This window comes from Lampetra planeri, chromosome 37, assembly GCF_965212315.1.
Source record: "Lampetra planeri chromosome 37, kcLamPlan1.2.h2, whole genome shotgun sequence".
Classification (NCBI taxonomy): Eukaryota; Metazoa; Chordata; class Hyperoartia; order Petromyzontiformes; family Petromyzontidae; genus Lampetra; species Lampetra planeri.
Window position 1 is genome coordinate 5,997,239 of NC_136143.1, and position 27,620 is coordinate 6,024,858.

General features: G+C 47.2%; 1 protein-coding gene across 2 annotated transcripts in view; it reads right to left on the reverse strand.

The window, feature by feature from the left end:
• LOC144730978 (protein yippee-like 1) overlaps nucleotides 1-27,620 on the reverse strand; it is a 51,778-nt gene that overhangs the window by 20,356 nt on the left and 3,802 nt on the right. For both annotated transcript variants that reach the window (XM_078611887.1, XM_078611888.1), the window contains exon 2: nucleotides 23,477-23,849. In XM_078611887.1, coding sequence (XP_078468013.1) covers nucleotides 23,477-23,593 — 117 coding nt within the window. In that variant the 5' untranslated portion in view covers nucleotides 23,594-23,849. The remainder of the gene's footprint in view (nucleotides 1-23,476; nucleotides 23,850-27,620) is intronic.

The following is a 27,620-nucleotide window of genomic DNA, read 5'->3' on the forward strand; positions in this document are numbered from 1 at the left end:
TGTACCCGACTTCGTTACTCTGCTCAAAGTGTTGTTGTTCAGATATCCGGCTTGTACCGTGAGCTGTCCGGCATGATGTTCGACGTTTCGCCCTACGTGCCGGAAGCTTCTTGGGAGGAACCGAATTGTTCTTGTGAAAATGTTTCAATGGTGCCTGTATGTAACAACCTGTGTGTGTATTCAGTGAGCCGTCTGAACTGCATGGGCTTGATAACGGTGTTTTTACCGAAACTGAAAATGTATTAATTTATATTTTTAAATGCCAGTCAAATATCGCACACCGCAACCCACGCAAGGACCTGCGAATCCACAGGTTTTAGGCCCACGAGGTGAAACAAGAGGACATGCGGTACACAACCAGTATACACAGCAACGGTACACACACAGCATACCAAGCACATGCATACAAACACACAGCACACAAAAGTACACACTCCACACAGAATAAAAAGTAACACATTAATAAATAAGCAGGCAACGTAACCTTCTACTGTCACATACACGCGACTTAAAAAAAGACACAGTATATAAAAAAGAAACATAACTGTATCTGACAATTTATTTATTAATTAGCCCATTTAGGATTCAAGCTCAAGTTTACAGCCACGGCACGGGCTGTGGCATAAGGGATGTGAGGAGAGGGCATCTGGCACCGAGCACGCCGCCTCAAGCACAATGGCATGTTGTTAATAGTGGTGTGTGCCAACGCTAGTGCTATAACACTGGTCACCACACTTTTTCTGGCATAAGGTATTCCAACGGTTTTAAGGTAATTTTGGGGTGCCGATTCCAAATCTGGCATCAGTTTTTGTCTATCACATCAGGTTGAGATATCAAATATTGCATTATCAATAAAAACTGCAGAAGAAAAATATTAAATAAATGTGGATATCTACATAAAATGATATTATAAACACACTATCCTAAAAATACAGCACCATATTTTAACACTAAAGCAGTCACTGACTCGCAACAACTTGCAATCATAAGTGACAGAGTTAATTTCGGGTAAAATCAATGAAAATGGGGTATGCCGATAGCATAAAAAATTAACCCGTAAAAACAAAGTTTTTCACTATAAATCCTTTATATGCGTGGCGGCTAGACTCCTCTCGTCATCTGGCTTGAGATGGCTGCCACCTATGGGTCAGATGATTGCCTGCCACCATTAAGCAATTGGTAATAAAATATTATTTATTTTTCCTAAAAAGTGTAAAATGTTGGAAAAAAAATTTCACGAAAATAAATTGTCACGCACAACGAGTCTGTGTGCAAAATGTCAGCTCGATTGGATCACGGGAAGTGGGTTAAAAAACGACCGAAAGATTTGCACGGTCGTAAGCGTGCAAGCAAGCAAGTGAACTTAATATAAAGGATTTAAAAATGAGATGTGATAGAGCAAATCTGAGATCAGATTTGGAATCAGCACCCTGAAATTAGTCTAAAACAGCTGCAAAAGTCCAGGCCAGAATTTTTTTTTGTTGACCAGTGTTATTGATCCAAAAGTGTCACAAACCACATGATTTGGCTGTAAGAACATGCGCGCGCATGTGTTTTTGAACACTTGTGTGTACACTTGTGTGTGCGTGCGTGTACTAATGCATTTGTGCAGGATGGGGTCTGGGGGGGATGTACAACGGTTAGCGTGCTGCACTACGAACCTGGCGACCAGAGTTTGATTTCTGCTCACAACCAATAACAGCAGTGAATATTTTAACCCATCCTGGGCCTCCTCTAGGTCGACTCAGTGTTAAATGGGTACCTTGTGCAGCATGTAAACACCAGGACTGGGGAGACAAACGTGGCCGGGAAGCATGTTTGTTGGCCACCCTCACCTTCGTGTGCCATTCCGGCCTTCAATAGGTACTCGCAAACAACAGTCTGCTAAAGGCTACATGGGAGAGCTTTGTCTTTTGTGCCTCTATGCGATGTGTATATGCACATGTGCTAGTGTAGCGTGTCCTTACCTATACATGTCAGCACACGTGTCTCTCGTGGGGGGGGGGGCTGCATTTTATGCATTATGTGTGCGTGTCTACGTGCATTTATACAATTACGCGTGCGCACGGGCGGGCACGCACAAGCGCACGCATCCGTGCGTGCGGTTAGCGTATCAGCACAGGCTTGACGGAACAGTGACCGACTCCGCGATGAAAGAAAACAAATATGCGCCCAGGAATTAACCCGTCTGGGCTTCCAATTGCTCGGCGGACTGTGGAAGGAAAGCGAGAGCTGGCCACATTTTCGCTGCCCATTTCTTGGAAAAGCCAAAGAAAAAAAACAACACAGCTCGCCCACACGGCCACAGACTAAGGCTTCACCTGGCACCAGACCCATTGAAATCTGGCACCAGCTGATTGTGCTCCACGACCACTTGTTTTTGTTGTGTTTGTTTGGGCACACACATCACAATAGTGGCTGTCCATTGGGGGAGGAGGGGTCTGGGGAGAGATTGGTCCCCTGCCATATGAACGTGGAATTTACACGAGTGAGTGGTCCTCTGAGTACGGACGGGGTCATTTTGAATCGACCGGCAATAACGTGCGCACAGTAGAACTCTTAATCCGTGAGTGGTGCGGGGAATAAACTTCGCGTATCCTTTCGATTTAAAGGTTTCGTGACTGCAGGGATTCATCTTCTTGGTTCTTTCGGTAAAGTCACGTAGAAGGGAAGTAATAAAATAATAAAAATAAAACATAATAAAATAATTCTCACGACGTTTCGGCCACAACGCTGTCTCCCCGACAGACCTGGTCTTCACCCGAGGACGGTTGCTTGCGTTGTGGCCGAAACGTCGTGAGAATTATTTTATTATGTTTTATTTTTATTATTTTATTACTTCCCTTCTACGTGACTGCTCGCGTATCCTGTTATCCGCGAATTCACTCCACTTATCCATGAAATGCAGTAGAGACAACAGAAATAGGGGCACGGATAATAGGAGTTTTTAGCAGACCCTACAGTTCCCACAAACAACATCGCTGGCAGCTAATATGGTGGCAGATAAGAGGTATTGTACTGTGCGAATGTGCAGTCAAACTCCCTTTATCCGGAATTGATGTGCAGGGCTGAACTGCTGTCAGATCCTAATATTCGAACATATTTTTTTTTTATTTTAAACTACTCCTATTATTTGTGAAATAGGATTAATTTTCCACGTGAATCCGTCTATCTGTTAAAATGTAAACATGATTAGGATTACGTTAGCGCCAGCAGCCATCAATTCTGGCTCTGCCTCTACCGCATTCGTACACACGGATAACAAGACACATTTGCCAAGCGACTCATCTTATTTGTGAATAAACAGTCACTCGGGAGTTTTCGTTAATTAATTAGGGGGTCACTAATAAATGGGAGTCTTGCTAAAGCAGTTTTCCTGTAGTCATAAAAACAATGAGTGCCTTTAGAGTGGTTGTACGTGTGCGTAAATATTTAATAAAACAGAGCAACGAGCGAACTTCGTTAGAATGGGCGACGAGAAGCGACCCACGCAGTTGTGGAAAAAAAAAGTGTCTCGTGCTACGAACCCGGTGGCCCGAGTTCGATTCCCAATCACAGCTAAGAATCAGTGGCGAGTGATGTCGCGACCGATTCTGAGTGCAAGCCCCCCCCCCTCCCTTTGATCCCCCACCTCGCCATCCCAAATTGCCCAGGGTGATGAGGTACGGTAGAACAAACCCCTATTCTGGCATGGGGAGGCCTTCGTCCAGCAGTGGATTGACAAAGCCCTGTAAATTATTATTCCCCGGAAGGATACTTTTGATTATTAAATTAACATCGATTTCTATGCTGACGGGCATCGTCGTCATCCACTGTTGGACAAAGGGTTTCCTAAGTCACCGCTATTCTTTAAAAATGGTACAGCGATGCAAAACACAGCTCACGATAACAGCTAACAATTTGCACGTGCAAGATTTGAAGCTATACTTATACATTGTGTGTAATGGGTTAATATGGCCCCTGCAGCCATTAGAGGCTGCTACGTTTATATGACAATCACAAAAGCAGGAATTAATTCTTGAGCTGAATCGGCAGAGAGGAGGGGGCACCATACCACCCCCACTTATCATACATTAATATTTCATAATCCTCCTAAATATGGACATAAAGAAGATGAGAAGCTACACCTAAGGGCTTCATCCATGAAATATAACTCGTCCGACTAGACAACCAACAAAGAGAGATGGAGCGATGCAGGTGCCGTGGCGGATTATTACATCGTAAGAACGTGACAGAGGGTGGCGGATAAAGTGGGCCTTAATCCAGCAGTGGTTTGACCACAGCTGCTGATGATGGGGATGATAATTCTGGTCAATTCACGGATGACAAAGTCGTGCTCATCCGTGTATTATTTTACATCAAAAGAATTGTATTATTCAGGGCAGACGGTGGGTCTGCGAGAAGCCATCAATAAAGGCCCTTTTTTCTACAGTTTCACCGAATGGACTGTAGACGCAATTGCGTGGGACAGCAAACACAACAGCCTGCTCAAATATTTGGCATCACAGCAGGGCCCTAGGTGGCAGGCGCTTTTGGAAGGGGGGGTGGGGGGGGTGTTTGGGGTCAGACTGTTGAGATGGGATAGTGGAAAACCTGGTCATGTGGAGACCAAAGTGACCTGACCAACAGATCGGCATGCAGGTCTTTTCGGATGAACCTACCATCAGGTCACGGAGGGGTGGGGGGGGGACAAGCTTTGTTTGCAAAACGCCTGACGATTTGCCACCGACAGCTGGACCATTACCGTCTGTAGCCAAAAACGGTGCTATCCCGAGATCGCATTTGCACAATCGCAGTAGCTCAGCAACAACCTCACCCCCCCACTCCTCTTGCTCTCCCGTCCACCCCTTCTATCCATCCTCCAGCCCTCGCTCTCCCTACCAAAGCTTTTAAAAGCCCACAGATTTTAAAAGCCACATACCCTTTAATCTCGTTGGTTGCCAAAGATCGGCCCGTCTCTGTAGTTCCCTCTCCTCTCCTATCTCATCCGGCCCTGCCACCCGTAACACCGCTCTCTTCGTCTGCCATCTTCACATCCTCCACCAGCCTTTCGCCCACATGTGCGAAAATAACAAAACACGTGCGCAAATGTGCCCAAGAGAAGGTCTTTTATGGACGGACTTGGAACTGCCATGGGAATGTGGATTTTTAAAATCATAAATGGCTGAGGTTGGACATTGATGATGAGCCACCAATGCAGATTAGCACAACACAATAGCTTGGTTGAGCAGGGATCTGCTTTAACTCGACTGGTAATTTGGCTCCTTCATTAAAATGTGGAATATCCAACAGTGTCTCCATCCAGCATTCAATCGACCATTGCTGCTGATGAACTTGTGTTTTTTTCACAGACGACTGGAGAAATCCCACACTTATAAGGAGCTGACATCCAAAGATCCTCTGATGTCACATACTGTGTGCGCGTGTGTTTAGACACGAAGTAGCAAGTGCTTATTGACCTGTCAAAACATTCCCATAACTGTCACTGGTATGTCTACAGCTCCAGTATTTGGATTCTGGAATATGGTTGTGGTGGTACGAAATGGGTGGAGCGGTGACAGCTGTTGGCGCAATGCGCGACGAACCTCGCGACCCCGAGTTCGATTCCTGATCACGGCTAACATCAGTGTCAAGAGACATCTGAACCGATTCTGCACGTCCACCTACTGCCCCAGCCAACTTCAACAAGGCTACACTCACAAGCATGGTGAGATATGGTCAAACAAGCCCTATGACCACCAATACAATATCCGCAGGCCTTCGGCTCTAGCAGTGAATAAACAAAGGTCTGTAAATAATCAACAATAGCTTTATCTCAGAGGTGTATTGAGGTATCTGTGCATGTCACAGTTGATGACGATGAGGATTAAAATGTAAGAATTTAGAACACAATGTTCACATTTATATAAAGTGTTGTATATACATACACACACAGTGGGGTGCGGGAGTGGAGTCACCAGCACACAGCACACGATGAACCTGGCAACCCGAGTGCGATTCTCTGCCACGGAAAACCGTGGCATTTATGTGAACCAGTCCTGGGCTCCTAGATCGACTCAGCCTTAAATGGGCAGAATTTTTTTGTAACGCAGAATAGTCCTTACCGAGTATCATGGCTCTCAGTCAGAATGGTCTTGCCAAGTTCACCAAGTAGGGGGTTATGATCGCCATCTACAATTCCAATTAAAGTGTGCCTCTCGTGGTATTAGGAAGCCACTGAAGCCATCCACTTCTAAATCTAGACTGAAAAACGAATTTATTTAGAACTACTTTGTGTGTTCAGTTTGCTCCACCCTGCCCCACGGTTGGCAACGTGCAGTGCGAACTAACATACAGTACATCACATGAACATCAGCACAGGAGAGACAAAGGCGGCCGGCAGTGGGGCACAGCCACACACCGCTTCCTATTGTGCCATGCCGGCCTTAAATGGGCGCTCCCCCTAAATGGCACTTGCCCCAACAGCCTCTGTAGGATACCTGGGTGGGGTTCGTTGTCTTTATATGATGCATAAGACAAAGGTCCCCCGTATAGCCTTAACAGACTGTTGGGGCAAGTGCTGTTAGCGAGCACCTACGAAGGCCGGAACAGCACACGAAGGGGGGTGGGTGGCCAGCACCACGCCCGGCCACCTTTGTCTCCCCAATGACGATGATTACACACCGCACACCAGGTAATTATTTGAGGCTGAGTCGACATAGGGGAGGCCCGGGACCGGTTCAGAGTTGGCCGTGAGCGGGAATCGAACTCGGGTGGCTGGGTTCGTAGCGCAGTGCGCTAACCACTAACACTACCGCTCCCCCTCTCACACAAATATATATAAACACACACACGGCGCAAATTCTGATCCTGCAGACCCAAAGAGCGAGAGCACTTTTCTCCGCTTGGCAACAACAATCAAAACACTGGGCGGCCAGGCCAATGGGTTTCGGCCAATGGGATCGCGTGAAAGGGCTCTGCATACCGTGCTACCGACCAATGGGCAGACTGGGAGTTGTGGAGGAGGGGTGGGGGCCCTTTGTGGGTGCACGAGCTCGAACGCTGATTGGCTGTGGCGAAGAAAGGAAACCAGACGGGAGGCTGGGGGAGTTGTGTGAGTGTGTGTGTGGTTTGCGCGCGTGTGTATGTGTGTTTAGCACGTGTCTGTATGTTTAACACGTGTGTGTGTGTGAGTTTGTGGTAGGGGAGGAGCGGTAGTGTAGTGGTTAGCGCGTCTGCGCTACGGACCTTGGCCCACACCAGAGTTCGATTCCCGCACACGGACAACACAGTAGCGACGATTATCTGAACTGATCCTGGGCCTCCCCTAGGTCGACTCAGACACAAAGGAGTACTCGGTGCGGCGGCGTTGTAGTAATATCGCCACTGGGGAGACAAAGGCGGCCGGGTGTTTGATGAAGTGGTGTGGGGTTGATTTCCGACGTCAACTCGCCACAACCTTTTTTAACCGGAATTCGCACTCTGTTCAGCCGGTTTGTTATGTGGTGGGCAAATGCAGTCAACCACAAACTCACAAAAACAAAGATCCCCCGTGTAGCCTGTAGCAGATTGTTGGGGCAAGTGCTGTTAGCGAGCACCTATGAAGCCCGGCACGGCACACGAGGGGGCTGGGTGGCCAGCAACCACGCCCGGCCGCCTTTGTCTCTCCAGTGGCGATGTTACTACAACGCGGCCGCACCGGGTACTCATTTGTGTCCGAGTCGACCTAGGGGAGGCCCAGGACCGGTTCAGATAATCGTCGCTGCCGTGTTGGCCGTGAGCGCGAATCCAACCCGGGGTCGCCGCCGGGTTCGAATAGCAGCGTAGCGCTAACCGCTGCGCCACCGCTCCCCACGCCCGACCTTAATCTGTGCCGTGTCACGCCGGCCTTAATGGGCACTCGCAAACAAAACAAACTCTCGCTGCTGCAGCAGCAGCAACAACAACAACAGCGTCCCCGCACAGAGAAATAGATTTGTGTGTACGTGTGTGTGTGTGGTTCAGTGAACAGCCGTTGTGTGTTCAGAAGAGGAGACATCTATACAGTACACACATTTACATTTCAGCCCCGTGTAAGGTCTACACAGCAACGCACGTGTCGACACGAGAACAGTGGCGGGAGGGGAGCGCAATGCTATGAAAACAGTGTCGACAGTGTTGTGGGAAGGGTAAGGGCCAAGTGTTACTCAACCCCCTTCTCCGATGCACAGGAGGTCCGCATTTTCACAATAGTGGTGGTGGTGGGTAGTAAAGCGACAGCGGCTATTTAAACAAAGCTCATTTTAAAAATAAGACATTTCGTGGAAGTGGCACGCACGCCATACCACCGAATCGGTCAGTCAAACCACCAGCAGACAACCCGGGGGGGAGAGGCAACTGGGGTTGGAGGGAGCTCTCTTGCCAATAAACTAAACTATTTTTTTTATTTTACCAGGTAAGGCCCACCCCAGAGCTGTCCAGATCTTTTTCAGAAGTGACCTAGGCCATCATCCTGCGGAAATGTGCAGCAGCAGCCATATACTCGAAAACGCACGGTCGATTCTAAATGCGGGGGTGGAAATAAAAGGAGAACAAGTATAACCCGTAAAAACAAAGTTTTTCACTATAAATCCTTTATATGCGTGGTGGCTAGAGTCCTCTCGTCCTCTGGCTTGAGATGGCTGCCACCTATGGGTCAGATGATTGCATGGCAGCATTAAGCAATTGGTAATTAAATATAATATTTTTGTCCTAAAAAGTGTAAAATTTTGGAAAAAAAATGTCACGAACATTAATTGTCACACACAACGAGTCTGTGTGGAAAATGTCAGCTCGATTGCATCACGGGAAGTGGATTAAAAAACGACCGAAAGATTTGCACGGTCCTAAGCAAGCAAGCGAACTTAATATAAAAGATTTAAAAATCTACGCAACCACGGGGGGGGGGGGGGGGGGAGAACATTCAAAACTCCAAATATACAGGTGTCAGGGTTGGGATTGAACCCACGACCTCCTGTATACCAGGCGAGGCAGTTAACATCTCGCCAGAAGGGTGGTGGGATAACGGCTGCAGCATTGCGGATGGAACCCAAAAGTTCGAAGCCAGTCTGGAGTGTTCTTGTGGTTGTATAAAAACGTGCTGCATCATAATATTGGTTCTGGAAAGCCAGTTGGCCGACGGATTGAAACCTGCGTTATTTGTGTAGACGGAGGTCGGTATAAAACATCTCGCATCTTAACGAGAGCACTTTTAAATAACCCCCAAAAAATTAGACCCTTTTTGTAAGTTAATTTGGTGCGCGTTGGATGAATGCCTCCCCTTATGCTGGCTGTGTCGATCACAGGAGTTGTTTGGCCATACTTTCCCAGGCTGGTCAGTGCAGGGTGTTTTATGTTGAGAGGCGAGTGCCAGTTACTGGCGCAAATATCACTTGCGACTGATGTTAGCCGTAGCCGGGAGTCGAACTCGGGTCGCTGGGGTTAGAGTACAATGCTCCAACCCGCTCTCCCAATTTATAGGACTGTCAAAAGTTACGAATTACTTTAAGTGTTATATAGTATTATTGTTTTGTCCAAAGTGGCCCCATAGCCAAAATGAAAATGGGCACTGCCTATAACATCTGGGAAACATAACAGCTTTGGTTTTAAACAGGCCAAATTCAGCGCATGCGCCCGAGAAGGTTGACATCACTCCAGAATGTTTTCTGCTAAAACAAACGTTGGTTGTGAAACACTAGTCCGGAAGAACAATTGGCCGATGATACTCCAATAAATATTTGTATGCAGGCAGATATAATTTTATGTTTTAGTTAATAATTAAATTAAGTGTCATGATACTGAAGCGAGCACTGGATGGCCTTTCATATGGTTGTTGTTGGTGGTCCAAACACGCGAGTTAAATTTCCACATTAGGATGCCAACAGCAAGCCTATCCATAGGACAATGCTACAAACAATGCTTATGTAAGGTCCTGATCGAGTCTCAGGAAAGTTTTTTTGGGAGGTTCCTGCTCAGGGTGTTTTTCCCCATTCTTGCCGATGATTTTTTTTCAAAGTACTTCCTAACTCTCACAACCGAGGGAAAAGTCAAAGGTATATAGTGTGGTTGTCATTGACCCTGCTGCAAGGAAGTAGTCCAATTCTCAACTATTTGTACAAAAAAATATTTGTACAAAAAAATTATTTTACCAATCTCAGACCCACCTTGAGCTATATAGCACTTTTTCAGAAATAACCTGGCCACAAATTATAGCTCAACGAAGTGGCTTATCGCGTGGAAAATTAGAGCCAAACACTCAAAACACACGACGACTCTAAAATGTGGTGGGAAAAACTGGGGGGCCCAAACAAAAATCCACATGACCACGGGGAGAGAGACACGGAAACTCCAAATATACAGGCGTCAGCAGGGTCGGGATCTAACTCACAAAACTCCTGAATACCAAGCGAGGTCGTTAACATCTCGCCACTATGGCCCCCCCCCCATCACCCCATCTCTTTGTAACTCGGCACCTGGGGTCACCCTCCAGCCCATGTGGCCCCGTGCAGTTGCACACTCAATAGCTATGACACCGGGCAAAAACATTCCCCCGTACGAAACAGAGATGAAAGTTCTCCTTAGCGTACAGTACGGCATTTCAAATTTGTCTCAAGGAGGTCTGCCAACACTTATTGAAATGGCCAACGCAGAGAGGCGGCAGCCAGCAGCGGTGCGAGCGGTATTATATAAATACATAAACTTGCTTGAGAATTGAAAGGAAACCTCATTTGTAGATTTGTTTTATTTTATTTATACTCAATATAGATAGGTATGTGCGCCATTGCTGGCTCCCTGTGTTGTATATTTCATGCGGAGGAGGCATGCGAAGGACACTAACGGGCCATTTGGAGGCAGTTGCCTTTTGCAACTGCCTCCAAATGAAAACGACGCTCACAACAATGAACGGCACGCCGGGCGGATAAAACACAGAACAAAATTTGTATCGACTTCACAAGTCTTTTTCGGGTTCTAAACGGTTAATGTTTGTGTACATTAAGCTAATATGAAGTGGTGATCTCCATCATTACAAAACAAAGACAAAGGTCCACCGTGTAGCCTCTAACAGGCTGTAGGGGTAATTGCGATCAAGGCCGGCACAGCACACAAGGGGATGGATGGCCAGCGTCACGGCTGCAATTACCATCACCACGAACACCAGCACCACCACTGGACACTACCATTGCTAACAGTGTCACCACCACTACCATTACCACCACCGAGGCAAACACGACCGCCAGCGTCATCACCACTACCAGAAACAAAAGGACCATCGTGACGACAGGCAACGCCATCATCACTACTACCAACACAAGCATCGTCAAATCACCACCATCGATATCACCACCACACGAGCAACACGAGCAGTGACGCTCATCGCAGCGATCCACTCCGCATCCTCCAGGCGCAAGTATCTGGCTCAAGCACTTCAATGTAAAATTATTGCCGAAGACGGCCAGCAACCCCCACACAATTGTCAAAACAACGTTGTCACGTGCCTCTTATGCAAAGCGGCAGCTGCTCGAACCCCCCGACCCCCAAAATAAAACGCAAAAACACAGTAAAATGAAGCAAATAATTAAACAACCACAGCTTCCTCGTTTTTAATTAACAGTCAGAAAACTATTGCTCCCTTTTACAATCTCTTTATTTTTACAACCTCGGTTTGTTTAAAAAAAAAATCACTTTATTTTCACGCGTGCAATCGTGGACAAGCGATAAAAGGTACGTATGGTCAAATGGCCCAACCGGTTGTGAGTGACGCAAGCAAAGTTTCTGGTACAGCCACGATGGTACAAGGCCATCATAAGACTCGTGAAGTGATAAGACCAGTTTCCAAAGGTTACTCAGTAACTCTGCGTTTTATATATACACACACAAACACACATTGCACGCGCCATGCACACATGCACGCAAATAATGCAAAACATGTTTAGGGTACACAAACACATAGAGCCCGTGCATACAAACGATCATGCGCAAATAGAATCAAGATGGAGGTGAAACACACAGCAGACACGTGGTCTTTCCAGATGAACGGCACTTCAAATGACCGCAGAAGGAACGGCGGCAGCGTGCCCAAGACCAAAATCACCCGGAATGTGCTTAGCCTCATTGGATATTGCAAAGCTAAGCACGAGTTAAGGATGGGTTCGAACACGGATGGAGTGAACACCACCACCACCAAAAGGCTTGCCAGGTGTTGTAGTCGTGGGGCTGTTATATGTGGTCAGTGGCAAGTGTCAGTCCCCCCCTCTCTTATGCGTGGTGGGTTTTCGCCTCCGACAAAGCCAAACATCACGTTGCAGGGCACTCTTGAGTCCTGCGACTTAGGCTTCCCTTGGTAACTAAGGGACGTAATTTGCTATGCCAGAGAGCGGTTGTGTGACTGTAACAAGTCCTTTAAGGGCAAGCCAACTATGTAAAAAAAAAGAGGAAGACCTAAAGCCAGATGGTGGCGTTGATGGTAAAACTGTAAAAGCGGATCTTCTTGGGAGGGCGGGCGTAGACTGTGGGCACGAGCAGAAGGAAGGAAGCGACGGCGAGGTGTGGCGACGGTGGAGACATCAGGTGGTATTAACCTGCCGACTTTCACTGGAAAATCAGGATATTTGTGGCCAATGCAATGTTTACACTGGCGTGGTCGCACTCCAACTACGAGTGAAACACAAAAAAATCGAATTAAATTATATCGCCGATGTGTTTTCAAGGTTGTACCGTATGCTGTTTCAGAATTATGTCCAACGTTTCGCTCGACATGCCGGGCGTCACTGAAAAAGCTCGCGATGGCCAGGATATATTACGTCCAACACCTGGTATGCAGGGGGTCAGGGGTTCCATCGGAACCCTGACGATGTCCGTTGCATATTTGGAGTTCGCGTGTTCTCTCTCTCCCGTTGGTGGCCGCGTGGATTTTAGTCCGAGCTTGTCCAGTTTTAGCCGCCCCCTCCCCCCCATATTTATAAACACGCGTTTCGATTATTTGGCTGCTACTAAAAATGCTCATATTTGATGATGATGAAAGCCACTTCGATGAGCTATTATGTGTGGCCAGAACACCTCTTAAAAAGAGCTCGCACAGCTCAGTGGGCTTTACCTGGTAAATAAAATGTAGTTTACTGGAGTAACAAAAAATCCCAAACTCACTGGATTTCAGAAGATACTGATGCCATGAACTCAGAAGATAATTCGTTCCTGAAGATGCCCGTGGAGCAAAACGTTGGACGCCGTGCCAAACTGGAGAGCTTGTGCGGCATTACTGCCAACATCTTGGGCAGCAGTCGAACTTAAATCCTGCCACAACCAGTCCTGGGTTGTGCTCTTGCCCCAAAGGGAGGTCCTTGTTGCGCACAAACCTACTCCACCTGTCGAGTGCAAAGAAAAAGATGCCCCCATATATATCCTTAACAGACTGTTGGGGGGAGGGGGGGTAAGTGCTGTTTGCGAGCACCTATGAAGACGACACGGCACACGAGGGGGTGGGTGGCCAGCACCACGCCCGGCTGCCTTTGTCTCCCTAGTGGCGATGTTTACTACACACCGCACCAGGTACTCATGAGGCAGAGTCGAGCCAAGGGGAGGTCCAGGACCGGTTCAGACAATCGTGACTGGTGTTGGCCATGAGCGGGAATCAAACTCGGGTCTGAGTTCGTAGCCAAGCGCACGAACTGCTACATTACTACTCCCCTGTCGACTGCGCACACCTGAACAGGTGGACGGGTGGGCAGAGAGGTCAGTATTGCTGTGCGTCACTCCCTGTACCCACCACTCCCGCAAAACCCACGCCTTCCCCTTTCCTTTGTTTTGCTACTCTGTGTGTGTGTGCGCGCACACGTGTTTGTGCGTTCGTGTTCCTCTTGCTAAAAAGCCGCTTAACCCCAAGCGTTGTTTTTAAGGAAACACGCAGGCGGGTTTGCCCGTCTGTTTTTTTTTCGCCCTGTCGAATTTGACCTACGTTAAATCGGCAACGACCATAATCTATCCACTGCCAAATGAGGGCCTTCCCAAGCCATCACCATCTCTGACGGTCCTGTGGCAAAGAAATCGGGCTGGCATCTGCACAACTTAAGACTCATTCTAGATGTCACCACTTGCATTTTCCACGAATAACAGCAGCCCTGGGACATAAGACACATGGCAATACCACATTGCTATGGGCCGGCGAGGGGGCAGTCTGCCCACTGGACAACCATTCCAGACCTCCTCCTTGGACCTCATTCGGTTGTATCACGGAGAGACTTAACCCTGCCATAGGAACGAGGAATTTCGACCACTGGCTTGGGGGGGCCACCACCAGAGATGGAGACATGCCGCGCCACCTAATTTTGCTCGTGCAGGGCAGCACGCGTTTGCTTTTTCCCCGATAACGAACGATACAGGGTGTTCCATGGGGGGGGGGGGGGGGCCTTATCTGTGGCCTTCCAACAGCAATGACAAAAATAAAAAAGGCGTATCAATTGATTCGGCTGAATGCGCCGTCCATCACGGGGCTCAAAGGGCAATCACTAGCAGGCACTGCGAGGCCTTCACATTAGTGTCATGTCTCTATTCCTCAGTCCACGAACGCCCGGACAAAGCACATGGTTGCTGCGAAAGTCAGTCGCTTTGATTGTTACCAACACTGGAACTGGATCCGATTATCAATTCATCCACGACCTTTGGAATGGATCATCTACTCCGTAAAACGATTCTCGCAACAATAACACAAACAATCGATGATAACAGCAACAACACACACAGACACACTAGGAAGGCTATAGCAACAAGGCACGAGAGCCAATCACTTTCATGGAAACCTATTGCAGAATTCTATTGTTACTGCTGTGATGACACAAACCGTAGCCTAAGGGTTAGCATTAAGGTTGGATGGGTGTTGGCAAAAAAACACAAATAATGGAAATGCATGTTGCTTCATTGCACGACAATCTCATTATAGTCGCTTAATTAAAAACGCATACATTATTTGTGCACACTCATTACCGAGTGTATTGTGGGTATTAACGATCACCCAAGGGCCTGAATAACCAAAGGCACATCGTCCCTCTGCGGTAACCCCTCGTATGTGTGGTGTGTTTTATCTAGGTACTCCGGTTTACTTCCACTATGAAGGGACACCACCTGTGGCCACGGGAGACTTGGAATAATATCCCAATGGAAACGAATGAAAAATTTGTACGGATTACAAACATGGACATCGATAAAACAAAGCTGAAATGGGCGACAAAGAAGAATGGTGAGGGGTACACTTGGAATTAGAGAAACAGGGGGGAAAAAAACAACGATTAGGGAGCACACACCCACTGTGAGACATCGTATTGATGGCCAATGGTCGAGAACAACCACAGAGTGGCAGCCGAAGGAGGGAACACGCCCAAGAGGTTGTCATGGAACAATTAAATCAACCAGTTGGTGTGTACGGTGCTAGATGGATTGTTGCGCATTGCAATACGGCGAGAAACGGTGACGCCTCACGGAGGTATTCAGCCGATGATGATGATGATGTTGATAATATAACATCTTTATGAACCTGAGTAGAGTTGGGTTACGAGATAGTGTGGGAGCCACGTGGGCTGTAGCGTCAGACCAAGACAAACGGTGCCAGACGATACGGGGTGGAGGGAGGCGCAGGAGGTTGCACCGCACACCTCCCAAGGGACCATCGGTGGATGTCACAAACCACACATGTTTTCCCTCTCTTTGCGCCGAGTCCCAAAGAAAAAAAGTGGGCATAACTTTTCCCACCCACCTGCCTGCCCACACATCGTCCAGCGGCTGGGAGGGCAACGATAAACATTTAAACACGCGCTTTTTTTCCGCCCTCTCTCTTCTTCTTTTGAAAGCAAATAAAAAAATATCAAGTCAGACGTCAGGGTCACGGTAGTGACAAAAGTTTCGGAACAGCACGATCCCCCATCTGCGTGGCCTAGGCTTGCGGTAACAGCATCGTGCAACAATTCACACTGCTGCAAGAAGGTCGTGTGTTCGTTAAAAAAAAAACTTTTGCGTGCTCACCGCTCAAGATTTCCCAGGCACAGCGGTGCAGCGTTGCACACACTCTGCGGTAAGTCAACGGTGGTTTGTCGAAGGTTCATTTGCCACCGAATATTTCCCCCGTTGCTGGTAAGACCGGGGTATGGTGGCATGTGACCAGTAGTAGCCACAGCCATAGAGAGGGATGTGTATACTGGACGTGGCATGCTCGGTGTGGAAATATTTTTTGGGTCACGGACCCGAAGAAAACCGGTTGATATTAAGCCCCGGCTGGTTGCCCTGCAGATGAACCGACAGAGGAATGTGGAACTTCCACCACTTGCTCAGGGCTGCAAATAGACGATGATCACTCTTCCTATACTATACATCACCTTGTCCCTTTGAGATGATATTGTTTGGTCTTCAAATACATCAATGTGGTAGTCGGTCCCTCTCCCCACTCTGTAACTTCACACAAGACTACTGTAGTCTTCAGTGTTTCTAAGATTCGTTAGCCAGTTAATAAAAAAAGGTATTGGTGGCCAATCACAAGGAGTCATATGCATAATGTGACCAAAGGCACTCTTCCAGTAATCTGAGCATAGAATTTTTTTGTAGAGCCACGATCTCATTATTTAAGTAATCAATGGCTCTGCCTATTAGAGAGTCGATTAACACGATGAATTGGATAGCACGAAAATTGTAAGAAAAAAAGTATAAGTTTAACCTCTTTTCCCACGTGTGCTGCTGAACGGGAGGTGACAAGTGGGAATTGGCAACTTTGTCAACATCATCAGCCGCGTCGCACTGGCCATGGCCTGTCGGGGGCTTTCCTGCCTTCAGGCTGCAAGAGTGGCCGGCATTTTTCAAGCGGCTCAAGTAATCGACCACAAAAAAAGTATTAGATCACATTTAAAATAAAAAAATGTATCGACTGGATCGATGAACCACGAGCAACGATGAATGACGAAACACACGTGGGGGGGGGGGCCCCCTAATCCACATCTGCTACCGCAGCTGTGAAGCATCTTGCGTGTCGGTCGCACGATCGTAATGTGACCACCGCAACGTGACGAGCGACGGGCGCATCGCCCCACGTAGGCAAACCAATCGGCTGGCTGGTCAAACTCAGTGATGTTGGGGGGGGGTGGGGGGTGCAAAGCAGAAGGAGGGTGGTGGCGAAAGGAGGGGCATGGGAAGGATCGTTTTCCAATTCGAGTCGGCTTTGATTCGTTGTGGAGCGGACGGTTCAGTGAAGCCAGCGCCGCCTCTCCACGCTTGTGCAACGTGCCACAAAGCACAGGGTCTGTGCTTGTTCAGGGGGCTTTCAAAACGATCTGTGTTTGTCTCTCATCATGCCTCCTTCTGGGTCTCTCCCCCTGTTTCTGTGGCTCTCTGTGGCCTTGCGTCAGTCTCTCGCTGCAGCTCTGCAAGTCTCTTGGCCTATTTTTCACGTCGTGTCTCTGTCCTAGTCTCTTTGTGTTGGTATGTACCTCTCCATTTGTCTGTGTGTCTCTCTTGGCGTCTCCCACCATTTCCTTCCCTTCATGTCTGTGTGTCTCTATATCCATGTGTCCGTCTCGTCATTATACCTCCCTTTTTTATGTCCCTCTCATCGTCCACCTCTCTGGATCTCTCCCTATCGATTTCGCTGCAGGTCACCCTGAATGCCTGTATTCTGATGCATGTCTGTCAAGGGATTTGTGTTACTTCCCTCCCCGAAACCTGCACAGGGTTCTGCTTCGTGTTGAGATGACTCTCGGTGTAGCGAGGGTTCAATTAGCCACATCTCCTCGCGAACTTGAGAGCTGGCGAGACGTGGGTAGGAGATTCTCGATGGTAGCGATGGTTCATCGAGGTAAATCTGCCTGGACAAACGGGACAGCTGGTGGTGATGCCAGGAGGCATGATGAGAGACAACCAGTGGGAAAATCAATACTTCAGAAACCGAATATTCTTATAGCAATGATTCAGAGGGAACGAATTCTGTTTGGAGGAGTCGGGAAGGTGACGGTGGTACACTACCACGCAAAGTTACGAGTCAGAGACAGAATCTTCTTTGGCAAGCCCGACAGTTGAGGGTTTGGGAAAGTTCAGTTGTGTGGTTATGGTTCACGGATCGAACGTGCTTTGCAAAGCTGGGGATGTGACGATGGGACATTCGCGGTGTTGCAAAAAAGTTTAATTTCCGTAGTCACCTTCTTGGTTCTTTCGGTAAAGTCACGTAGAAGGGAAATAATAAAATAATAAAAATAAAACATAATAAAATAATTCTCACGACGTTTCGGCCACAACGCAAGCAGCCGTCCTCAGGTGAAGAACAGGTCTGTCGGACAGACAGGCTGAATGACACTGTCTTTCCGACAGACCTGTATTATTTTATTATGTTTTTTTATTATTATTTCCCTTCTACGTGACTTTACCGAAAGAACCAAGAAGCTGAATCCCTGCAGTCACGAAAGCTTTAAATCGAAATTTACCGTAGTCACGTCTGCTCGGCGAGATGGGGGGGGGGGAGAGCTAAGGGACGGAGGGTGGATGGGCGGCAGAGTTCGCCACAACCCACCACACACACGCCGGCACGGACAGGAGAAGAAGAAGATCCTGGCGGCAGGCCTGTGTGCGTGCGAGGGAGCCCTCCCTCCCCACTCCCCGAGCCATGAATATTTAAACGAGCCGCATCTTTTCACACTGCTGCTGCTGCTGCTGTGGCCGCTGCTCCAATAAACGCTGGCGGTGTACGTGACACGCGTGGCTCGGCACACCGGGCCAAGTGTGGCAAGTACACTACTCAGTTCATTATTTATTTACCCCCACCGCGGGCGGCAGCTACGGCTGCATAGGCCCCAATGAGCCCAATGTCGTCGGCTCTCGGAGGCAGACGATGGGCGGCCACCATCACCACTGTTGTGGAGTGACTCATGCAGCCAGCTATGGCTGTAGGGTTTTGGTAGTACATGTGGTTTATGCCATTTATTGTGAAAATTCCGTCACAGTTCCTATGATCACCGTTTCTCATTGCTTTCATGGCTTTATTTTGGTGATTTCGAAAAGTGTATTGGTTTAGCCATGTTTGTTTGTTGTAGTACAGAGTTAGACTGATGGCCTTAATTTAAGTTGTCTTGTGGTTGTTGTTGGTTGTTTGTCTTGCATTCCATTGGGATTTTTGCACAGTGTTGGTGTACGGCGATTTTTTTCTGCAAAATTTTGCTGTCTTTTCTTGGATTTTCTGTTTGCACTTAGTCACATATTCACTTTAAGATATTTTTTGTTCATGTTTCTTTTGTTGCGGTTACACCCGATTCAAGAGCCGAATGGCTCACAGGGCTATACCTAATAAATGAACTTGAACCAGGGCTTGCCAGGCGCTATAGGCGTGGGGCTGAGAGGAGTGGCCAGGACATGGCCGTGCCGATATGATCGGTCTATTCCCCTATGGGATAGGGTGTTGCCCCCTCGCACGGGTGGGTTTTCGACGAGTGCACCGGTTCCTTCACACATGTATCAACACCTATTGACTGAAAACATATTGAACTATATATGGAAAGAACTGCAGAACAATTGTTGGCACCAGCTCACCGCCTGGCAGCTTGTTTGTGGTTTCTACTTAGCAAATGTTACAGATGCAATTTGCATGAACGACGCTATATTAAATTAATAATTACATATTTATATGCGTGGTGGGGTTTCTCAGACTTCTCCAGGTTTCTCCCGCATGAAGCCAAACATTAATTAGAAATGGAAACGTCCAAATATCCCAATGAAGGGCCCTCCTGAAATCGAGTCTTGAGACTCAGCGATGCTTTCCTCTGTAAAAATGTGTTTAATTATTAGCATTATGTACCTTTCAGAGGATAGGCCAGCTAAATTGACATACGCAATAATATAACTTTATAGTTTCCACTGCTCACGTCAGAGCACATGTCAACAGACATCAATAAAATACATTGTTTACCGCCGAGCCATGCGTGACGTTATAAGTTCAGGGTGGGTAAAGTACAACAAGATCAGACACCAGAGTTTATTACCCAGGAGTCTGAGAGAGAGAGCGGATTGATGGGAGGGTGGCTGGGGTAATAGGATAAGAGACAGGGAGCGGACCAATGAGAAATGCATCATTGTTTACCAGGAGCGTGGTAATGATATGGACCATGATTAAGACTCGGGGTCCAGATTCGGTACGTGAACATACTTTTCACCGTTAGGGTAGGGATAGAATTTACAGTGGTGTAAAAATATACATGGGTGGAACAGAGGCAGTGGTTGGCACACTGGGCTATAAACCCAGCGACCTAAATTCCATTGCTGGCCAAGACTAACATCAGTGGCGAGTGATATCGGAACCACTTTTAAGTCCTCCGCTCAACGCCCTGCACAGATCAGGATGGTGAATTATGGTGAAACAACTCCCAAGCTATGCCCACTTCCTCAAGTAGTGGAATGACAAGAGGCTTGAAACGATCATTATTAGAGTAATTATAACAGCAACGTTGTACCTGCGGCCACACCACGAGAAGGGGCATATATGCAGAAAGGTGCGGGAGAGGGAAGAGAAAGAATGGTAATTAAGGGGAAAATTTAATGGAAAAATGGAAGCAAAGGGGTCAGGAGAGATGGAGAAGAGGGAGGAGGAGGCCAAATAAGGGGCCTCGACGCTTCTACACGGAGCAGAGTGCGTTTTCACAGGAGGCGGGGAGAGGGGAGGGATTCAGAATTGGGGTGGCCACACAGAAGTCACGTGATCTATGACTAAATTGCAATACATTAGGAACAGAGTGTAAATTAATCAATTAACATTAATGCTTAAGCTAACATTGCACGCATTGAATCGTGCGTGTACAAATCACTGTTCATCAACTCATTGTAGGCAATGGGTTCACTTGACCCCTTCAGCCACTATAGGCACGACCATTCACCACACCGTTAATAAAAAAAACAATAATCAATTCTTGAATCGCATCATGACCCTTCATTAAGAAAAGTCATTAAATCGCTGGCAAGGTCAACCACCCGACCTCTAGAGAATCTATTCCGTGAACAGTGTCCGATTCCTCAAAACAAACTTGACCGTGACCCAGAGAGAGATCGGAGCCAGAAGAACCCGTTTGACAAACAGGAGCGGTGCTGCATCTCAACAGGCCCTCGCCGGCTTCCAAACCGGCGCAGGTCGACCAATGGTATAATCAACACACGCCAACTCGGTACGGGCCAAACGCGATCCCCTTTTTGTTTCGCAAGCGCGCGGCCCCATTTAAAAGAACACACCGCATTCTCGTACTTGTCCCAGCGCTGACCAGCAGCAGATCGATGGGGCCACCGCCGCTGACGACAATACTCCTGGCGGCTTCAGAGAAAACCCCCATGCGTTAAAATAAGAGGTAAAGGTGCAGCCCTGCTATTGCTCAATCACGCCACTGTTGGCGGAAGGACCTCCACCAGAGGATGGCTCTAGAGGGCCCCGTCTAGAGATGGAATTTTGACGAACTTGCGCACACTGGCCAGACCGTCTCGGATGACCGTGGGAGGACCCACACTTTACCCCACCACATATACGACATGCCGATCGATGGGCAGAGATGGGGAGGGATGAATTGAACTTGAGACCACCTCCCGGCGCGGCATTTGAAACGATCAAACCGAACAGCAGGCTACCTCTGGATTGCAAGTGCAGTGCGTGAACCATGACGCCATGGTAGCTATCCCTAGCCTTAATAACGATAAAAAACAACAACAACCAGCACAGGGCAGACAATGCACGTCATTACATTGTTCTGCTCATTTCCTGCCGATTTACTTAGCGGTGCATGTCCGAAAAAGAGAAAAAAAAAATCAGGCAGACGTAAACAATAAAATAAAAAGGAAGCCAAATTTCCTAACTGCCCAGACCAAAAAAAAACCACACGCACACACAACCCGGTCCACTTCTGCGACCTGTATTTGGTAAATGTACAGAATGTTCAGGCTTGTGTTTTTGGCATTAATTTCTCAGCACCGATAGAGTTTTTTTCTTTCTTTCTGGAAGCTTGAGAGAGCCAGACAGGGAGGGAAGGTGGGAGACGCTGGCCTGAATTTGAAGTGCGGCAGGGCCGAGCGAGGCAAGGGACGGGATATGTGGGGGTGAATTCATTGCAGGGCGAGAGGCAAGGAACGACATCGCGCGATTGATGTAAATGAGATTAAAATTATATAATAATAATAAAAAAACACTGAGATGGAATGAGAGAGAGAGAGAACAAGGTGTGCATATGAATAAAAGATGAATGTGAAGAGACAGTAGACAGGCTTGAGATGGGTGGCACGACAGTACACATTGAACAGATAAGGAGGAGACGGTGATAAGAGAAAAATATAAAATATCCGAGCACCATTGGTAGTGAGGTGTGTGATATGTGCGGTGAGCGAGGTGTGAAAGTTGGATCCCTGTAGCACGTGGTGTGTACTCGTGTGCGTGTGGTGCATTTGGTACAGGCCGAAAGCATGAGGTGTGGTGTATGGCTGTCCATGGTGTATGGTGTGTGTGTGTTGAAGTTGGATGTGCGTGGTGTGTGACGAGGTTGGATCTGCATGACGTATGATGTGTGTTGTATGTATGTTGAGCTTCTTTCGCACCGTACATAGCCAACCGTGCTAAATCGGAGGTGTTGAAGAGAGCGCTCCATGTGCGACACATGACAAAACGTTGAGCCAGGTCGTTCATGCTGTGACCTCGTCGCTGTGCATTACTCCGAGTGGTGTAATGTATGGTGTATGTTGAGGCTGCCACTGAAAAGTGTGAGAGCGATGAAGCGGTTAGCGCGCTGCGTGACGAGCCGGGCGACCCGAGTTCGATAACCGCTCATGGCCAACACCAGTGACAATTGTCTGAACCCGTCCCGGCTCTCCCCTAAGTTGATGCAGCCTTAAATGAGTACCTCGTTCAATGTGTAAACATAGCCACTGGGGAAACAGAGGTGGTCAGGCATGGTGCCGATCACCCATCCATTCACGTACCATGCCGGCCTTCATTAGGTGCTCACTAACAGCACTTTCCCCAAGCCTGTTAAGGCTACAAGGGGGATCTTTGCTTTGTGTGCAGGCTCACTATCCATAGTGTGTGATGGTGTGTCTTTCTAGGCTCACCATCCGTGGTATGTGATGTACGGTGTTTCTCGAGGCTGGATATATGACACGTGGTGTGCGTTGAGACTCGTTTTCCATGGTGCGTGATATATCGTGTGTGGAGGCTAACTATCCACGGTGTAAGATAAATGGTGCAAATTAAGGCTGGCTCTGCATGCTGCACGGTGTTGTATAAAGTACAGGCTTCATTCGTCTGCACGGTGTGCGATATACGTTGAGGCCGCCTCTCCAACGCACAGTGCGTGGTGCGCAGTGGTGTGGCCAATTCCGCGAGGGCGCGGATAACACGGCACGCGTTCCGAGCCACCTTCACAATGCGTTCGGACGCTGTGGCGTGGCCACTCCCCGTGGCGGTCGCATGGTGCGTGGCGTGTGACATGTGCGCCCCTCTCACCTTGGAGATGAGCTCGTCGTGGTTGGCCAGGTGGGCGCGGCAGTGCACACAGCTGTACTTGCGGTGGCAATTGGTCAGGTACGCCTGGAAGGTCTTGGACTTGCTGAGCTTCACCATGGTGCCAGGGTCGCTCCGTCACCTTCTCCCCTGGCGGCGCGCGCGCGGGCAGGCTGGCTGCTCCCGGTCCCAACTTTAGAGCCGCAGCGGCTCCCTCTCTCTCGCTCACTTGCTCTCTTTCCACCACGAAGGTCCCTCTTCCTCCTTCTCCTCCTTTCCTTCTCGCTCGCCCGGGCGGCTCGCTGCTCAATAGCTCTCGCACCCGCTCGCTCCTTCTGCTCGGCAGTTTGGATCAGCTGCACGAGTCTGCCGGTACCTGTCGACAAAAAATGAAATCACGGGGCCATTTAGCAATTGAATAGGGGGTGACAAACACCCTTTTCCAAGGCATGTAAAATGTAATATCACAGAAGTTCTATGACATCTCCTTCCTGGGCGTTTTTTGATACGAGGTGTTGTGCTGATCACTGTGAAAGTCCCAAGTGGAAGGTTACATACATCTCATGACGTGACATCGACAGCACATTTATAAAATGGGAGAAAATTTTAATTTGCAAAGTACTTGCAACCAAAATGAGTGTGGGGTGGAATTAATCTCCACTGGCAGTGGAAATTCCACATTCCTATGACAAGTCTCAGTCACTCTATCCATAGCACAACAGCACGGCGACGTTTACATTTTGCAAGTGTCAAGTGAGCATGCAAGCTATTGAACCTGTCTGTTCACGTGGTTGCCAAGGTTCCATTCCAGATTCAGCCTGCCAAGTAATCTTTGCGTTAAACCAACACACCAGCTGTTGTAAAGTAATGTTTTTTTTATTTGTGTAAAAGCCACTGGGCTGCAAAGTGCACGAGTGCCATAGATCAGTTTCTCAACTCCAGTCATCGCAAACCTCTGCGGCAGCTCCCCGCGATTTCCAGCCATCAGATGTGTGTGTGGCGATTTAATTTACGTATTAATTTAAAAAAAATACATTTCTAAATCACAAAAGGGTAGACTGTGTGGGAGCATCTTGGAAGACTGGAGTTGAGATACACAGACCAAATGCCAAATTTGAATATTGTAGACAACCACATTAGCATAATCAAACAATATTATGCGAGACGCCATCAGGAGATCTGGCTCATTAGTCTACATCCTAATTTAAATAGTCTGGCACTGATGTAAATGCATGCACACGTGTAATACAGCACTTATTTAAAAATAAAAAAATTACAGAATATATTACATTTTTGTAACAAAAATAAAGCCCATAATTCACCACACTGATCAGTGCGGGTTGGGTGAAGGGAATTTCAATGACATTTGTTGCAGTGCCCTCTACTGCCCACAACGCCTACGACACCCAATGGTTGGCCGTGCAGGCTCAAACCTGCTCCGCTTCCAAGATTTCATGGCCAAGGGTACAACAACATCCCAAGTGATGTTGCTGTTGTAACTTGCTGATCTGCCCATACTGGACATTTGTGCCAAAGAGCTTCATAGCTCATTGGCTTCCTCCCATATAAATAAAGATTCCGATTTGGTCAAAGGTCATAATCTGCAAAAAACGAATTCAACCAATTCATCTGCAATTGAGCAGTATGCAATACTCATCTCGCAATGTCGGGAAGTGTTCAAAATAATTGTCGGCCCTTGGTTAAGCCAGTGCTGGATGAGGGCCTCTCCATGCCTTGTGGTGGGGTTATTTAACCATACTACACCATGGAGATAAAAAAAAAACCTGCTGTTGATTTCATGGTGACAATGATGATCATTATAAAGTCTGCACCTGCAACAGCTAGCACTGGCAGCAAGTGGACAAAAGAAGGCCTATTCAAGTTTCCACAGCAGACGGACACACTCAACCCACGTGCCACTCCCGTGTTAGTACAACAAACAAACAAAACCAAAGGTCAACAAACCAGACAATACACGAAGGCGTCTCTTTCAGAAAGGCCCAACCGCACGTGGAATCTTCTATTGTGCGTCTGTGTTTTCTTTTATAATTCATTGGATGTACAGCCACCGCTCGGTACAGTAAAAAAATATATACACATTTTATATTGTCAGTGAACAGACACCGTTTACAGAAAGACCCCCAAGAGGGACAATCTATCGAAATAGCCTCGTTAATTCTAGTAATCTTATCTGGCCAATGAGAGGGCTATAGGCACGTTTGAAATGATTTGTAAGATTATAATCAGGGTCCAATGTCACTGAAGATGTTTGATGAATTCGCTGGCAGATGAAGAGGCACCCGAATCGAGTAGCCACAGCTATAGTGAGATGAATACTGGACGTGGAGTGCCGGGTGTGGAAAAGTCAATCTCCAGGTATGGCAGCTTATGCGATGGACATTCCCCCCCCTTAAATCCCCTAGTATTCTTGTTCTGCCAGCTGCGCACCTGGGTACAACAACACAATCGACTGGGCAATCGAGTGCGATGGAAGAGTAGGCCAAACACCCTGGAGCGCCGTCTAGTGGGAGCCCCTTTCCTGCCAGCAGTGACGTCACAATGCAATTGATGGGCTGCACATTTGCATTTCATAACCAATTCACCCACATCCTCCGATGGTTTCCATTATCTTCTTGGTTATTTCGGTAAAGTCACGTAGAAGGGAAATATAAAAATAAAAAAAATCTGATATTATTATATTTTACTATATTATTTAATGTTTTCTTTTTATTATTTTATTATTTCCCTTCTACGTGACTTTACCGAAAGAACCAAGAAGATGAATCCCTGCAATCACGAAAGCTTTAAATCGAAGGTTTCCATTATGTGAAGATATATTTGTAAAGACTGCCTAGTTTTGTACTGGGGTTTTTTTCGTCTGCAGTTTTAGTTGGCTCTATTAGCATGCACGTAGCAGCATACAGTATTATAATTTAATTTACGTTACTTGGAAAACAAATTATGGAAATTACTGCTTATGCAAACCACTAGACATTGCTTGGAACGTGGGAGAGAGTTCACACACGCGTAATATTTATAATTAGTTTTGAGCCACCGACCGGCACCAAACCTGTACAAGCGAGAAATTAGCTAAGCAACAATGTGAAAGAGACAAATGATTCATCACTCTGTATTATTTTATCTAATTAGAATTTTCCAAATCACCAGAAGCTTACTTTAAAACGACTCATCCTGGTCTACGTAGAGTTTCTCTCACCCGGTTACACAAATACGACTTTATGAACGTGTAAATCAACTTACACATAACTATATATTACACACACGTCTAAGTTGCAAACTATATTGGTGATACCGCATGGCTATCGGTGCACAAGCAGAAATAGCAAACTCATAATCGTCAACAACACTGCCCGAAAAGGGTATAATACCAGGCGACGTTTCAGGCGATGGACCTACTTTATGGCACATACATAAAAGACCATTGCCCGAAATGTCGCCTAGAAGATTTTGCTACTTTCATGACCAGCTCTATTGACGAAAATTACTGGTAGGAACCTCCTGGTTACACCAGCCCACAGGGGATTATTGTGTCCGTCCGTCGGAGAGGGAGGGGCTGGTCACCCCAGTGGTGCCCTTATAAAAAACTCAACGTTTCTAGATTTGAAGCTTTCGTGACTGCAAGGATTCATAACTCTTAGGTTTTTTCGGTAAAGTCAGGTAGGTAATAAATAAATAATAATAATAAAAATAATAATAGAAATAAAATAAATCTTATTTTATTCCTATTATTATTTTCTATTATTTTTATCAAATAAAATATTTAATATTTTATTTCTATTATTATTTTCTATTATTTTTATTATTATTATTTTTACCTACGTGACTTTACCGAAAAAAACCTAGGAGTACTCAACGTTTCACCTACTCACGCCGGCTTGTGCCCGCCCTCAGTCGGGCATATTTGCGGAATACACCACGCCGCATTTGATCCTGCAGGCCATTGACCGAGCAACCCAACGTGTTGCTACCAGCTCCCTCCGCAGCAGGAATGTGTTTTAAGTTGACGCCTACCAAGTTGACAGCATCCTTCAGACCGTCTGTAAGTGGCATCACGTAACCCCTGCCGCCACTAGGAGGCGCTACAACTGCGCTTTGTTTTTGTACACAAATCGTGTTTTTAAATCGG